Raw genomic sequence first — 15435 nt, 5'->3', positions numbered from 1 at the left:
AGAAGGTAAATCCGAGGTGCTCCACCAGCAGCTTCACTGTTTTGAAATGTGATGCCTCTTCATGGGAATTCTGTCCTCCTTGCCCTATCTTATTCTCCCCTCCTTTTCTTGTGGGCTATGTTGTCCAGCTAGATGGTTAAGTGTAACCATGAAGAAATGCCACATTCGAGCAAGTAACTTCTTTTTGATTCTGTGGTTACAAAGTGATCAAGGACTGGGTATATTTAGATATTGCCTGGACCTAAGAGTGAACCAATATATTTGAGCATCACGGCTCTTTTCTACAAACATGTACAAAACCTGGCAAACCATAGATCTGATTAATTTGTTTCACTTTATAAGAAATGTGGAAATAATGATACTGGCTCTGATGGACGTACACAGGTAATATCTCAGCCTAGTCTTACAAGCAGATTTTGGGACATAAGAGGCAGAGAGGGACATTGATTTTGATTAAATGATCCGCTTTGTGCTCCTCACCCCCCTCCCAAATGTTTATGGCAATGGCACCAGGATGACCGACGACTGGCAGGAATGGCAGGATCGCGCGTGGGAGCTGATCACCCGCCCCCACGCACCAAGTCGGTTGTTTCGCGAATTTGTGCTGGTCTGCACCCCTAGGAAAAAACAAAAAAAACAACAAAACTCCAAGGCACACACAGGACTCACCCGCGGCTGGCCCGCCTCGGCTCGACAGGAAACACGAGTCCCCCCGAAAGAAAAACCCAGGGGGATGGGGGAGCGGTCGGGACGGGACGTCCCGTTCTGTCCCGTCCCGCCGGGGAAGGCGGGAGGGAAGGAGGCGGGGAGGAGGGGTTTGGCCGGGGCCGGCGCTGGGATAAGAGAGGCGGGGAACCCTTCGGCGGCTCGGACGGCCGGTGTTCTCCGGTGCCGTGCCGTGCCTGTCTGCCGGCGGGATGGAGGAGCTCTACAGCAAGGCGGAGACCCTCGCCCTTCGGAGGAAGCACATCGGGTAGGGGCGGCGGCGGGGCCGGGAGTGGGGCAGAGGGGACGAAGAGGAGGAGGAAGGTCTGTCTCTGGTGACAGCGCCCGTCCGGATCCGCTCGGTGCTGCCCGGGGGCTGCCAGCGCTGGGCAGCCCCTCCGGCCCCGCGGCGAGACCCAGCGGGGAGGGGAACATGGACACATACATGGAGCTGTCATCGCTCTGGACTGCCAGGTCTCGGGGCCACCTGGAATTCCCTAGGCGGGCGGAGGGATGCCATCATTAGAACACTGCCCATCAAACGCATCATTCACTTTTCTAGCAGATCAAAGCAGGCGGCCAGAATGTGGTACCCAGGTGTATGTCTAAAATGAGGCTGCGCAGAGTTGGGATTTTTTTGTGCATGCACCTGCAAAACAGCCGTGTCCGCTGAATGAACCTGTTGCTATTCCTTAAACTGAGTTTAACTGAGGGACATGCAGGGGGCTACCAGGGGTTGTAACCTGAGCAATAGCCCTGGCTGTGTACATATCTGATCCCTCTGTATGGCAACGTTAGTTCCTACAGGATGTGCAGCTTTAATAATTTCTTCAGTAAATGTTGCCAAGTGAAAAATAAGTCCAGGTTGGAAAACCAGATCTATTCTGCTGACTGCATCTTAAATATGTAGCATACAGAGAAAGCTTACTAAAGATTCATAACTCACAAAAGATTCCCTAAAGTCATGGCCTCGTAAAGAGAGAAAATCAACTGCTTTTTAGGGGCTAGCTCAATATTAAGGGAGTCCTGCCTGTGCAATGATTGTAGGATTGAGCAGTGCTGGGTGAACAAAGAAAAACTTTCACAGAAAGAACTGACAAGTTAGAGGACAAAAAACTGTAGTCGAGAAATGGCCAATGATGATGGGCATTGCTTTCAAAGTATAACAGAGAAATAGCTGAAGATGTCAGAAAAGATCCACGCAAGAGAGCTAGAAGCTGCGAGAAAGAAAGCAAAGTACTTCACTATCCAGGAGTCACATTTATAAATTCATAACCTCAGTATACCCAACAATAACTCTCAGACTTACCTGGAAACAACTGTGTTTATCCAAGCTCGTATAAACTCTGCTAAATGTTCAGAAGACTTTCCTTCTGCTCAGTAATATCATTCAATAAAATTACATAGCTGGCACATTCTCCAAGGGCGGGGGGGGGCAAGAAATAAGAGTGTTTAAAGAGTATTTTGGTTGATTTTATAAGGAGCTTGAGTTTTGCTGGAAGTCGGTGTGATTTAAATGCTTATAAAATGCCTCTTTTAAAGATTTTTATCCAAAGCAGACAGGGTGAGAGTGTGATGGTTTTAGGACCTGCTCAGCACCTCTGAAAATAAAGCCTGCCAGGCATTAGTGTTTTGTTCTTGACTGTGATCTCTATATGCTACAGTCATCCATTCCATTGCGTAATGATTTTTTGGCTATAGTAAAAAACAGTGCTTGACAGCTTACTTTAGTCCCAGAGAGTTACTTGGCCATAGATGTCTGTAAGGCACATAAACAAGCAGAGCTTCGCCCTAGGAACACGGCAGGACATATAAGGACCTGGAACAACGTGCAGACACTGTTGTCCAGTGAAATCAATTGCAGGCAGAGTCAAGCTTTGAAAACACCCTTATTAAAGATCAGCTTCTGTTCTCACTGTGCCTGGGGAAGTGCATGGGTTTTCACTGTGAGCAAGAGCCCCTGCTTGACCACCACCTGCATGACTCACAAGCTTTTTTTCCAGAAGGAGTCAACTGTCTCCAGAGCTGCAAAAAAATCAACAGCCTCAACACTCAAGGGAGGGAGAAAAAGTGAGAAAATTAAAATGGTGTTATGTTTATTATGTTTTAGGCCTTCCTGCAAAGTTTTCTATGCCAAGGACCCTCTGAAGATAGTCCGTGCTCAGGGCCAATATATGTTTGATGAGAAAGGAGAAAAATACTTAGACTGCATCAACAATGTTGCACATGGTAAGCAGTTTGACTTGTGAGACTGCTTCTATTCCTTAATTTCCACTAAGGATCAGGACACATTTCTTCCAAGTGGTGATGTTCACATTGCTTCTCTAAACGTCCTTGTGTAGTTCAGTAATTGACTGCTTGCTAGTAATAACTAATAATTTTCTTCTTTAGTGGGCCACAGCCATCCATATGTGATAAAGGCTGCAACAAAACAGATGGAACTGCTCAATACAAACTCCCGCTTCCTGCATGACAACCTTGTTCAGTATGCACAGCGACTCACAGCCACCCTGCCTGAGAAACTCTCTGTTTGCTATTTTGTTAACTCTGGGTAGGTCTGATTTGTGGTTTTTTAATATAACTATTCTTTATTACTATTTGGCTCCTGTTTGAGACAGACACTCAGGACAGTTTGGTCTAAATCTTATTAAGTAGGACTTAGTAACATGCATCAAAAATATATCCAGCACTGATCAAAACTTGCTTCCTATTTGCAGCCATCATATTTACAGTGATGGCTCAAAGCAAGAGTGCCGAAACATGAAACTGGCCTGCTGAACGCTATGCAAGAAAAAAGTGGGGGGGGAAAGCAAGAAGAGGAAATTAATTCTGCAAATTGGTGAATGTTATGTACAGACTGATGAATGCCATCTGTAAATTGATATATAACCTTGGAAACAAGTTAGTCTTCTTTAGGCAGTTTGGTAGTCTGTGATCACTTACATGTCCAAAAACAGACAATCTGTGAGCAGAGGGGCTGTGACAGATCAGGCTGGAAGCTTGAGTCTTCTTCCGGAGTGCAGATTTGTGATTGTGCAAGCACTGAGGAGAAAGGACTTGTGGAATGTGGGAGATGAGGCATTGCTTTTTGAGGGTTAGTGGCTGCACTATGTTCTCAGCTGCAAATTGGTCTTCTTTGTACCAAGGGGAGGTAAATATCTACAGGCAAACTGGGGGAGGGAAAAAAAGCATCTCTTTGTTTGCTATTTATACAAAGGGCTGTTTTATCTTTGCCCCCTTACATGGCACTTATAGTCTCACTCTTAGCATTGTAATCTGTAGAGTAACAGAGTCTGCTGTGTTGATTTGTTGTATCCATGAGTCCCATGCCTTGTTTTCTGTCAGCATTGGAAGTGCTCCTGCACTAGTTTGCTGCTCTATCTGTTACCATGCAGGTCTGAAGCAAATGATCTTGCTTTACGACTGGCTCGGCAGTACCGTGGGCACCAAGATGTGATCACCCTGGAAAAGTAAGTACGCGGAGTAGCTCATGTGAACGCAGCCAGCAGCTCCTGCCATTACTTCAGAAGCAGCTTTGCAGCAACCCCCTGCTGTTTGTACTCCACTGCCTGCTGAAAGAAAAGCTTTGTTGCTTTTGTATTAGAGCAGATCAGGAAATCCCTTTTTCACATTTGGATAAACAGGAGTTTTGAAGATCTCTGAAAAATAAGCTTGTCGGTCACCCCAGAAGGTCAATCACCTGTTAGAGGGCATTTCCCACAGACTCCCAAAGCAATTCATGCCAGAGACTTAAATGTTGGTTTCAAAAGCAGTGAGTGGTCTGGCTACTGGGCTGCTCTGGAAAAGGGCTTTCTCTTCATCACGCATTGCTGGACATGTTTCATTTTGCACAAATCAATATTCAGTGGTCAAGAAGAAAGATCCTGTAGTTCTGCAGCAGTGCTGCTATGATGCTCAGCTCTCCTTCAGTGAATAGAATTATGCACACAAAACCAAGGGGCTGCAAAATCAGGAGGTGTTGGGATGGCTGCCAGCCACAGGGTAGGTGGCCGACCACATTTCAGTGCTTTCTTATCCTAATGCAGCTGTAGGTTTGGTGATGTTGCTGTAGTGTTGGATTTTCTTCTCAGGTTGTGATTAAAAAGTCCACCCAGAGCAAATGCAAGGGCACATGTCTCTATCTGAGCAGCACAAAGCTTGTTTGACTCAGCTATATTCAGATCCCTGTTAGCAACACACTAACCTAAGTATGTTCTACAAAGAAATCGTGACACATCTTTGGTTTGGTTTGAGGTTTGCTTCGCTTCAAGTTTATGGCTGAACAAAAGTGTTTACTATTCCCTGAATAAAGATGCTACATGCTTTAGGCTCAAAAGGCTCTGGTTCCTCATTTCTAAATCAGTTGGCTGCAACAGAAACCAGCTTTAGCATACTCTGCAGTATAAAACGCTTATATTCAAACAATATCCCTTTCCTGACCGTGGCTTTTGTCAAACTTTCTTGCCTACAGTGCCTTCAGGGCAGATAGTGATGGACTGCTGCTGCATAAGGTTCCCACTTCTCCATGTAATGCACACTCCTGAGAGTTTTCACAGTTGTATTGGGGTGTAGCTTGCAAAGCTTGGGCTGGCCAGAGTGGGGCTGATGGGTTGGAAATGGAGGAGCTGGACCCACCTTTCAGTTCTAGGTAAGGCTGCTAGGTCACCTACCTTGAAGTTAGTGCAATCCAGACATCATCTTGGTCTGTCCCCATGTTGGCACTTGATTTTATCCTGTTTCCAGTCTTGCTAGTGAATTAAAGTCAACAGCAATTTCATATTGTCTTTGAGGGAAAGACTGAGAAAATTAAATCAAGATTTCACAAATGATACTGCTGTGTTGCAGATACGGTTGCTATTCTGGATTATGTATAAGCACAGTTGTAAATTTGGCTCTTCTGTACATTTGGTGAGAAGTGACTTAGCTATTTAACACTCACACAGTGCTTACCATGGCCATGTTACATCTCTGATTGACATCAGCCCCTATAAATTCAATCAGCTGGGAAAGGACAGCAAGAAGGAGTATGTGCATGTGGTAAGTATGGTTTTTGGTTTGTTTTGGGGTTTTTTTGTGGTTTTGGTTTGGTTTGGTTTTTTGGGGTTTTTTTTTTGGTCATTTTTATGCCTGTTTTGCAGCCTATTGTATTACCCACTTCTGGTGTAAATATACTTTCATTCTATTTTGCTGATGCTAGTGTACATATGCTTGGCTGATTTCAGTGGAATAAATACAGCAAAATTGTTTGCTTTTGGATTTCTAAGAAGGCGTTCAGCTGTGGGGCTGATTTCCTTCATTATGCTACCAGTTTTCTTAGTCACTGCATTGTATAGTTACACAGTTTGATGAAATTGGCCAATATCCATTGCATTAGTTTGGTTAAAGATATGCAGGACTTTGGGTCTAGTTCCAAAAACTTGAAAGGCAGATTGCACAAGTTTATACAGATTTGGGTATAGGACTCATGAGTGTCTAAGGGAGTGTTATTTTTCACATAAACTTGTGTATCTTAAAAAAACAAAAATTTTTCTCAGTCCAGAAATGTACACCAAGCAAGCCTTTCCTGTCTAGACCTCCTTGTGTTAACCGCACTGCCAAAGTAGTATCCACCTTTTTGTACCACCTCCTTTCACTTACTGAGCCTTTCCTAACACCATTTGTAGAGGCTTGAATGTCACACAGATTTGTACCATGACTAAAATGCCACAAGGAAAGTGACAGACTGGAAAACCCTACTATCCAGTTGCAGAAACAGATCTTCTGTGAGAATCTGAAATAAGGTGGTGGATACCCAAGACTCATTATTGTGTCTTGAGGGAGAGGAAGGACAGTCTTGAAAGGTGGATGAGGTAGATTATGGTTCTTAAAACAGCTGCGTTCAGTAACATTGAATGTATGGCAGGCCCAGATTAAGCTTAGTAAGCTCCAGTAAGCATTTTTGCAATTCAAAGCAAACATTCAGGGTATACTAACTCTTATTTCCTATTTGTGTGAAAAGCCAATAAAGTGGAACAACAGAAAAGAAAGTAAAAGTTTCACAGATGTATTGCCTTCATAAAAACAAATAAATGAATTGGTCTTTTCAGGCTCCTTCTCCAGATATCTACAGAGGGAAATACAGGGAAGACCACCCAGATCCAGCAAGTGCTTATGCTGAAGAGGTGAAAAAGATTATTGAAGAAACACAGAAGAATGGACGCAAGGTGTGTGTTTTGTGCTCTAGAAATGCTGAGGCTTCATCTATTTATTATGGCATGGGGGTGTGTAACAGGCAACTAAGGACTTGTTTCTTTACCAATTTCACATGCTTCCCTCTCCCTTCATTTTTCTATGATGGGTTCTGTTCAAAATGGGCTATTTTTCTATCTGATGCTCTTATGATAATTTTTCTAGGCATCAATGAAAGGATCAATAATACACTTGTATATAAGCAGATGCAATTAAAGCTGTCAAATTTCCTATTTGATGCATTGAATCGGTAGATTGTTAATATCGTATGGAAAGATTTGAGGTCAGCTGAGAAACTGCATCACAAATTCTAGCAAAGACATATAAAAAAATCCAGGACACTGAGAAAATCTATTAGATAAAATCTCAATACTACATTTCTGAGCCTGTTTGGTTAAGAAAACTTTGAAGTCATATAAAAAGGTGAAACTTTCACTCACACACACTATGACCTTGATAAAAACAGACAATTTCTGAACAGGTGTGCCTAAAATGTGTGTTAATCTTTTATATGATGGCATTAGTGTGTTGAGACATGTAGGGCTTGATCCAAAACCCACTGAAGTCCCAGAAGACTTCAGTGGAGACTGGAACATATTCCCTTCTAGTCCAATGGACTTACATCACCCCTCTTTTAGTTTCTTCATCAACTTTTTTTTTTATTCTCTACTAACGGATAGTTTTGTTTTTTCTTCCTTTGTTTCCTTTCTTTTGCACATTTCTTAGGTTTTGGTGGCATAGACCTGTGGCAGGACAAGTTGTGCTAAAGGCTAAGCCTCACATGCTATGGGAAGCTTCGTACTCTTTGGCCTCACATGTAGTGTATGGTTCTTTACACGTTACTGCTCGGCCTTGTTTCCAGGAAGACTGCACCAGCACAGAGACCTCTTGATGCTCAGGGAGGGGTTCACAAGTGGTGTGGGGATGCAATCCCTTAAATAGCAGACTTATGCTGAGATTTTGGGGTAATATTGTATCTCTGCTGCATAGACCTCTGCTGTTGACAAGAAACGAATTTTGATGTTCTGATCTGCTGTTCTCACCCTTCCTGACTTGAAATAACTTTCTTTTTCATTCCTAGCAACTGGAATTATTTCATCTGTAGAATTTTTCTCTTCTTTTGTCAAGTGCCTCGTGCTGACATGTTATTTGTGTAGTTACATGCATTAGGCAGGGGTGCCCAAAGGCTAGCCACAGGTCATCTTACAGGTCAGTTTCCACCCACTTCTACCTGGTGTTCAGGATTAAACAAAAACCCACATATACCTGCAAGCTTTATTAATCTCTTAGGGAAGGCAGTACACACTGTTGTGTGCCTCCTGTAATCTGGCATCTTTAAACAAATTTATGTAGCTCCTAGGAGCCTAGTCCAACACCCACTGACACCAGGAAGCGTCATCCAGTTCAATACAAGGGCTTAATGGACATTCTTGCATTCCCATCAGGCTGCAAAGGTGGCCCTGGCTACTGCAAATTTGGGCACTCTGATTACAAAATTAATAAATCCTTTAGCCGTAGCTGTTTTCAAGAGCTCTCAGTTGTCCAGCCCCTTCTGTGATTAAATTAAGGCCCACATTTAAACATTTATTTCTAGACTGTTAGATGTCTCTGCCAAGGCCAAGTAGGTGAACACAGCTCTTACATGAGTTTGTCTCTTGTAGATTGCTGCCTTCATAGCTGAATCCATGCAGAGCTGTGGAGGCCAAGTAATTCCACCTGTGGGCTATTTCCAGAAAGTGGCAGAGTACGTACAGCACTTTATAGGGGCGTAACGGGGAAATTAAACAAAGAAATAGCTTTTTTCACTATAAACTTATCTAATCAATTCAGCTATTAACCTCTCCTGTTCTTGGCTATCTGTGGTTCATTTCTTCTTATTGAAGAGTATTATTTCAGTTCAATTTTTTTTAATGGAATATCAGCTAATTTTTAGCTAGATAATTGTCATTCTTTTTCTATCTTTAATCCTCAGCCATAAGTTTGATGGAAGATGAAGTTAAACCAGTTATAATTCTACAGTACCATTACAGTACTCCTATTTGACATTAAAATGTCAATTTTTTTTTTCCTTAACATGTAGCATACTAAAAATTTCATAGCTATAAAATAGCTATAACTGTATTCTTTCTTTTTTTTCCTAACTTGGTCTCACACTGCAGAATTTCTGTGATGCAGACTGTCTTGTCCTTGATTGCCTACCCGTGTTCTGCAGCACTTTCAAGGTATTGTGATTCTTTTCAGGTATGTGCGTGCAGCAGGTGGAGTGTTCATAGCTGATGAGGTCCAGGTTGGCTTTGGCAGAGTTGGGAAGCATTTTTGGGCATTCCAGCTGCAAGGTGAAGACTTTGTGCCTGACATTGTCACCATGGGAAAGCCCATTGGCAATGGACACCCTATGTCTTGTGTGGTCACAACAAGGGAAATTGCTGAAGGTTTTGGTGCTTCTGGACTGGAGTATTTCAATACAGTAAGTTCATAGGTGAAGCTTTGACTTTTTTTTTTTTTTTCTTTTGGTCTGCATTTAACAGTTAGAAGTTCTCCAGGTGATCCAGATAACATGTGCAGCAATCACTGCATTACATTACTAAGAGCTTGAGTCAACCACAGTCCAGTATCTAAAAGCAAGTGGAGAGGTTTTGAAATATGCTCTATTTCAAGTGTTACATCATCATATAGACCAGCACTAGCAGCATGACCAAGCTCTCTGGCAGGTCATGCATCTCAGCTCACATCCATACAGATAAATTCTTCCTTATGTCTCTTTCCCTCTCCCCACTCTGAAATGTTGATTATGTAAAGTTCCATTTTCTGGGATAGGCTCTGTGCTGGTGGAGCTCATGGCAGACCTTGCTCTGCAACTGACACCTAACAAAACAGTGACCCTTACCAGAAAATAATTCATCTGCGTGCATGCCACGGAGGTTCAGTCTTCTAGTATACTGAGCCTACTTTCTGCTCCTGTGACTCAGCCTTCTTCCCAGCTACCATGAATTCCCCTGTTTTAAATGGTCTTTATACACTCTTGCTTATGGGGTTTATACACTTTTGATCAAAATAGATCAAATCTATCACCCACTGCTCTTCCCGGGAGCATTTTGCCTGCACATGCAATCAGCTGAATTCTTCAGTCCTGATATCTTCAAATTACTGTAACCTGGAGCAGAGGAAGAGGGAGCCCTTCCCTTGCCCAAATGTAGGGGATGGTGTTCCACAGCCTAAATGGCACAAAATCCCCACCTTTTCAAACTTTCCTAATGACATGCCAAGCAGGAGAGGGCAAGTGAAAACAACATGGATAGCCACAGATGAATGTTTTGTTTTGATAGGTTTTGATTTTGATGCCATGTTTTGTTTTGTCTTTGCTATCAGTTTGGAGGCAATCCAGTGTCTTGTGCCATTGGCTTGGCTGTGCTGGATGTAATAGAGAAAGAAGATCTCCAAGGGAATGCCACGCATGTAGGAAATTATCTCCTGGAGTTGCTGGCTGAGCAAAAGGAGAAACATCCCTTAGTGGGAGATATCAGGTGGGTGCATCACAGCAATGTCAGAGAAGAACATAACTGTGCTAGAAAAAGTGACAAACTTGGTGTGAGTGGAACACAGTAACAAAATGCCATGATTTTGTTACACCTCTCTTTTAAAATGGACTGCCCAAAACTGGTATTGTAAGGGAATATATTTTTTTTAAAGTTGTCCATTTGTCTGCTTAATTGCTTACAAGCATAGCCAGTAAAAAAGTTCTGGGAGATTAGGAGAAAGAGCCATCCACATGCAATATCCAAGATGTCAGCACACCATTGTAATCATGCAGACCTTGTTAAAGTCTCTGGGATTTCCTTGGGAGATATTACTATGGATTTTCCTTATCTTATGTTACTACCATTGATAATTGCCTTCAGGTTTTTTGGGGGGAAGGGGTTGGGTCGCAGGGTTTTTGTACTTCTTTTTTTTCATTATTTTTCTCCCTGGCTTACAATTTTCAGGATAAGCATGAAAGAAATTATTCTGTCATTCTTATCTGGCCATGTAGCTTTAATGAGCCAGGTAAATTTATTTATCCAGAAATACCTCTTATCCCATTTGACTGTGTGAAGTTTTCAAAAGGCGACCAAAGACAAAGTCTCCTCTCTCCTTCTCGTTCCCCCATTTGCACTCCAGGGAAGAGAATTACAGTTGTTAGAAACAGGTATTGCATTGGCAGAAGAAGGTTTGGATTTCACTTGTCTGTACTTTTCTACTCCAGGGGTGTTGGATTGTTTGTTGGCGTGGATCTGGTGAAAGATAAGGAGAAGCGAACACCAGCCACGGCTGAAGCCCTTCATCTTATTTACAAGTAAGTAGTTCTTAAAGACTGTGTGCAGTGATCAAACCCTCCTATATTTTCCAGCAGTTAGTCATTAATTTTATTTTCAGTTTGTGTAGTTTTTGGTGACATAGTACTAAAAAAAAAAGCTTTCAAAATCTGTCTCAGCTTGAAGGAAGTGACAGGATACAACATAGTTTTATACCTGTGTCTAACACAGATGTTTCCTCTTTCCACAGACTCAAAGAGCATCAAATCCTTCTTAGTGCAGATGGACCCTACAGAAATATTTTAAAATTTAAACCACCAATGTGTTTCACAATGGAAGATGCAAAACACGCAGTGGAGATACTTGATACACTTCTTACAGGTATGTGTGCTCTAGGGCTCAAAGGAAAGCTCTTCTTTGTTCATTTCCTAATGAAACATCATCATAGCCTAGGCCATTAGATGCAAGAGAAAGTAATCAACTGCATTTCTTACCATTCATCAAACTGATGTTCTTAATGACAATTATTATAAATAAATACAAAGCCCCATATGTACTTCATCCAAACTTTTAGACAAAATCCTGCTCTTGAGCCATTCTCTTACAGACTCAATGTTATTACTCATTTCTGGTCACATGTGCTGTTTGTTAGGAATGAATATATTAATTCAGCACAGGCCTGAAAGACACTGCAGATACACTGGTGTAATTTTCCATAATGTGCTCTACCTTTTCTTTTTTTTCTTTTTGTTTATTTTTCAACTAAAGTACTGGAATGTGATTGTCTCACTCAAATTTAGCCTGAAGGTTTTCAGGCTCTATTTTTTTTTTTTTACCTGAGGACCATGCCAGGGGAAAATAACATGAGTTATTCTGTTAGCATAAAGGCTCTTGGAGCCTGTTACACATTAAATGCTCCCATCTTCTGAGAATATAACAACTAAAGTTAGACTTATGTTAACCTGCTGGACAAAGGCAGAATTCCACTCCAAAAGGTTTCTCTGATACCCTGTGCTGCAGTCAAGTTGCTAATTTTATTCTTTTCTCTAAATACCCCCAAGCTAGACAGTCCTGATAGATTAATCACCTTGCCTCAAAAAATGTTTTAGGAAGTATTCATCTTTCTTCAGTTCTTCTTCTGTGTGATAAATGCCCAGAGGAACAGCTGATTTTTTTTTTACTTCAGGCAGCTACTAAATTAACTATATGCTTACTTCCCCCCTGCTTCTTTTTAATTTAATTATTTTATTACTTTTTTTTTTCAGAACTGGAAGAGGCCACTGGAATGAAGACAGAAAATAATGCATCTACAAATGTGCAGTGTAAAAGAAAAGTATGTTTTAATTTTTTAAATTCTTTTTTTCAGATAGGTGTTTGGCAAAGCAAGTATAAATTACTTTGGTAAAGCATGCCTTCATTTTTGGTAGCATGAGTGGCTCTGTGCCTTGAAACTGAGCTCAGAGGGTAACTCGCTACTAGAAACCTGAGAGGATTTACCCTGTCTCACTGGGGTAAATCTAAAAAGAGCTGAGTAATCCAGACCAACAACATGTTATAGACAAGCCACCTGCCTTATCTGCTTGTGTGCAAACAAGACCAACCAGACTTTGGGCAACACAAAGTCATAAGCACAGCAGTCGGCAACTATTAGTTCTTGGTATTACATGCTACTGAAAGATATTTGGCTTTCTAAGCAAGCCTGCAGCCTGGAAGGTGTCCAGGTTTTCGGAGAGTTCCAGGGATTTTGTTTCCACCATAGCTCTTTCAGTATGAATGGCTGACACACATCCAAATTAGGACTTCTTAGGTTGCAGCACCAGCTCTGGAAAAATCACATATAATTTCTCACACCCTTAAAAAAATGTCACCCTCTCTACAGGAAAGCTTGCTGAACTGTCCCTTGGTGGGTTTTCTACTTGTGGGGATGGGAACGCAACAGCTCAGCTGCTCTGGGGTGTAAAAATTAACCTGATGAGTTATTTGCTATGTATCTAGATTTTACTAAGTTTGGAGTGCAAGCCTACTGTTACAGACATTTGTATGCAATCAGTTCAATTTCTTTCAGAACTAAGAAGTTGTGGCAATAATAGAGAGCCAGGCAGAACTACCTAATGGGAAGCAGGCCCAGTGGCTGCCTGGTGGAAGACACACACGTGCCTCCACTGACATCTCCTTTCTCTTTCAGACAACTGAAGAGAGTTCTCAACCAGAAGGTGCAAGTGAAAGCATCGGCCACATGAATGGAGCTGCCTGCCGACAAGAAAATGGGATTTATTCTAAAAAACGCTCAGTGCCAAGTAAAAGAATAAGAACTTGAGGAGGGACAGTTTCTTCATTCAGTTTGAGTTTGTGTCTGTCTTGCTTTTGAGATGAAGAGTGCAATAATCTGAGTCCTAGGATCTCTTTGAAGCCTAGTCATGCCTTTCATAAACTGGCTGAATTTCTATTAGCTTCAGTAGGTTTAAAATACCTTTTCAGACATATGACAACTGTGCCATATAGCTTGAAATCTAGATGTGACAAAATGGACAAGTGATACAAAAATACCTTGGTGCTGATGGCAGGTGTGACATAGGTACACAAACTTGGTGAAAACTGCAAATTTGTCCATATTATGCAGAATCTGATTTGCTTAACTGCCATAAAACAAATGCCAATCCTATTAAGTTTTAAAATATATGCTTAATGTGCTATTTTTGCAATATTTTAAATTTCAATATATAATATTGAGATGTTAATTACTTCCCATGTTTTAATGGCTGAATTCACTAAACAATGCTTGAGAAAGAAATCATTATTATCTTCTAGTGTAACTTAGGTCCTATGGACCATATTCCCAGCTGATGTAAATTGGAGTAGCTTTGCTAATTTCAGCAATGCTCTACTAAGTCTCTACAACTCTATGTGTAGAGACGCAATGTCTATGCAGGGCACTCTCACTATAAATTCAAGGAAAATAAAGAGTCTAATTTTCTATTAATAAAGCAACTTTTATAAATATTTATATAGAGTAAGATTTAAAAAAATTCCCCTAAAGTTTATAGATTGAATCCTATCAGTCTATAAAATATGCAAGTAAAGTATATATAATTTCAGACACACTGGCTGATAGAATTTAACCTGAAGGTGACTAAAAATGAGGTTCCCAGGGCCAGCCCAGCTTGCATTCCCATGGATTTTAGTTGTTTTGAGAGTCATGGGAATTACTGCCTGATCCTGGTACTGTTTTATTACTGCTTAGTGCTGATACTTTTTGTCAGTGGTGATGAAGAGTTGCACACCAGTTCCATGGGATCCTGACACATAAATGGTAACGCTGGATAGGTTACTAAAAGGAGAGGACCGCTGCATAAACCATGCATGCAAACAGTGCTTATCTGTGCTGCAGATACTTCAGGCTGACTTTCCTCATTGTCAGTGTTAAATTTCAGTGACAGCACACAAGCCCTGCTTCTCTTTCTTAATACGTGCACAACTTCATGCTATGGAGGACACTGAGGACTTTCCAAATAGTTTGTACTTCAGAAAAAATTACAAAGTGTATTCATTTCCTCTTCAGTTTTAATACCCTAAATTCTGCTGTTTCCTAATTGCTGCTAATTATCCTACTGATATGACTGAAAATTGAGCACTTTATCTAATTTCATGTTTTCCACAATTTGCTACATTTATATTGGTATTTCTGGGGCAATGCTTTCCAACATCCTCAAGCTGGCTTATTTTCTGTTTCATGATCCTTGAATAATTCTTCCATAAAAATAAATCTCTTGTTTGTAATTATGATGTCCTACACAAAGAAGGTTTTTTGTTTATTTATTTGTTTTAATTCTATTCTGCAGTAACACCTATTTGCTGAGGGAAGTAACTTCAGTTTTAGCTGGAGGCTGTCCCCATGCCAAGGCAGAGCTGACTAGGCTGTGTTTCCCCAAGGCGCTCAGCTGTTGGCAGCTATTACCCTTCAAGCCAAATGTTGCCTCAGCTGCCACAATTCATTCCCTGCTAACTGCACCAGGAAGGATGGGTCTTTTCCAAAATGAAACTATACAAAGAACTAAGTGAACTTGGTATGTCTAAAGGCACAGTTTAAGTCACTCCCTGTATGGAGTGCCACTACTTATATTTCACTTCATCCACTGTGTGCAGCAACAAGCAAGCAAATATTTGTGTGATTTATTAGAAGGGTTAAGCCCAAAGGCACAGAGCCCAGTAC

The 15435-nt window shown here is 41.4% G+C and overlaps 1 protein-coding gene across 1 annotated transcript; it reads left to right on the top strand.

The window, feature by feature from the left end:
- Positions 1 to 874: 874 nt before the first annotated feature.
- ETNPPL (ethanolamine-phosphate phospho-lyase) lies at positions 875 to 15005 on the top strand. The gene is made up of 13 exons (XM_053976360.1): positions 875 to 973; positions 2816 to 2934; positions 3097 to 3256; positions 4101 to 4175; positions 5649 to 5742; positions 6792 to 6908; positions 8595 to 8677; positions 9175 to 9400; positions 10303 to 10457; positions 11177 to 11266; positions 11476 to 11606; positions 12491 to 12558; positions 13411 to 15005. The coding sequence occupies exons 1-13, from the start codon at positions 918 to 920 to the stop codon at positions 13540 to 13542; spliced, it is 1506 nt and encodes a 501-aa protein (XP_053832335.1). The 5' UTR covers positions 875 to 917; the 3' UTR covers positions 13543 to 15005.
- Positions 15006 to 15435: the final 430 nt, after the last annotated feature.

Source organism: Vidua macroura, chromosome 4 (assembly GCF_024509145.1).
Source record: "Vidua macroura isolate BioBank_ID:100142 chromosome 4, ASM2450914v1, whole genome shotgun sequence".
Lineage (NCBI taxonomy): Eukaryota > Metazoa > Chordata > Aves > Passeriformes > Viduidae > Vidua > Vidua macroura.
This window is presented reverse-complemented; position numbering and strand designations above follow the sequence as displayed.

Excerpts from the sequence above, each read along its gene's own strand:
- ETNPPL (XM_053976360.1), top strand. The coding sequence starts at position 918 with ATGGAGGAGCTCTACAGCAAGGCGGAGACCCTCGCCCTTCGGAGGAAG. Across the intron at positions 4,176-5,648 it reads GATGTGATCACCCTGGAAAA|TGCTTACCATGGCCATGTTA; the intron begins GTAAGTACGCGG and ends ACACTCACACAG. Across the intron at positions 12,559-13,410 it reads ATGTGCAGTGTAAAAGAAAA|ACAACTGAAGAGAGTTCTCA; the intron begins GTATGTTTTAAT and ends TTTCTCTTTCAG.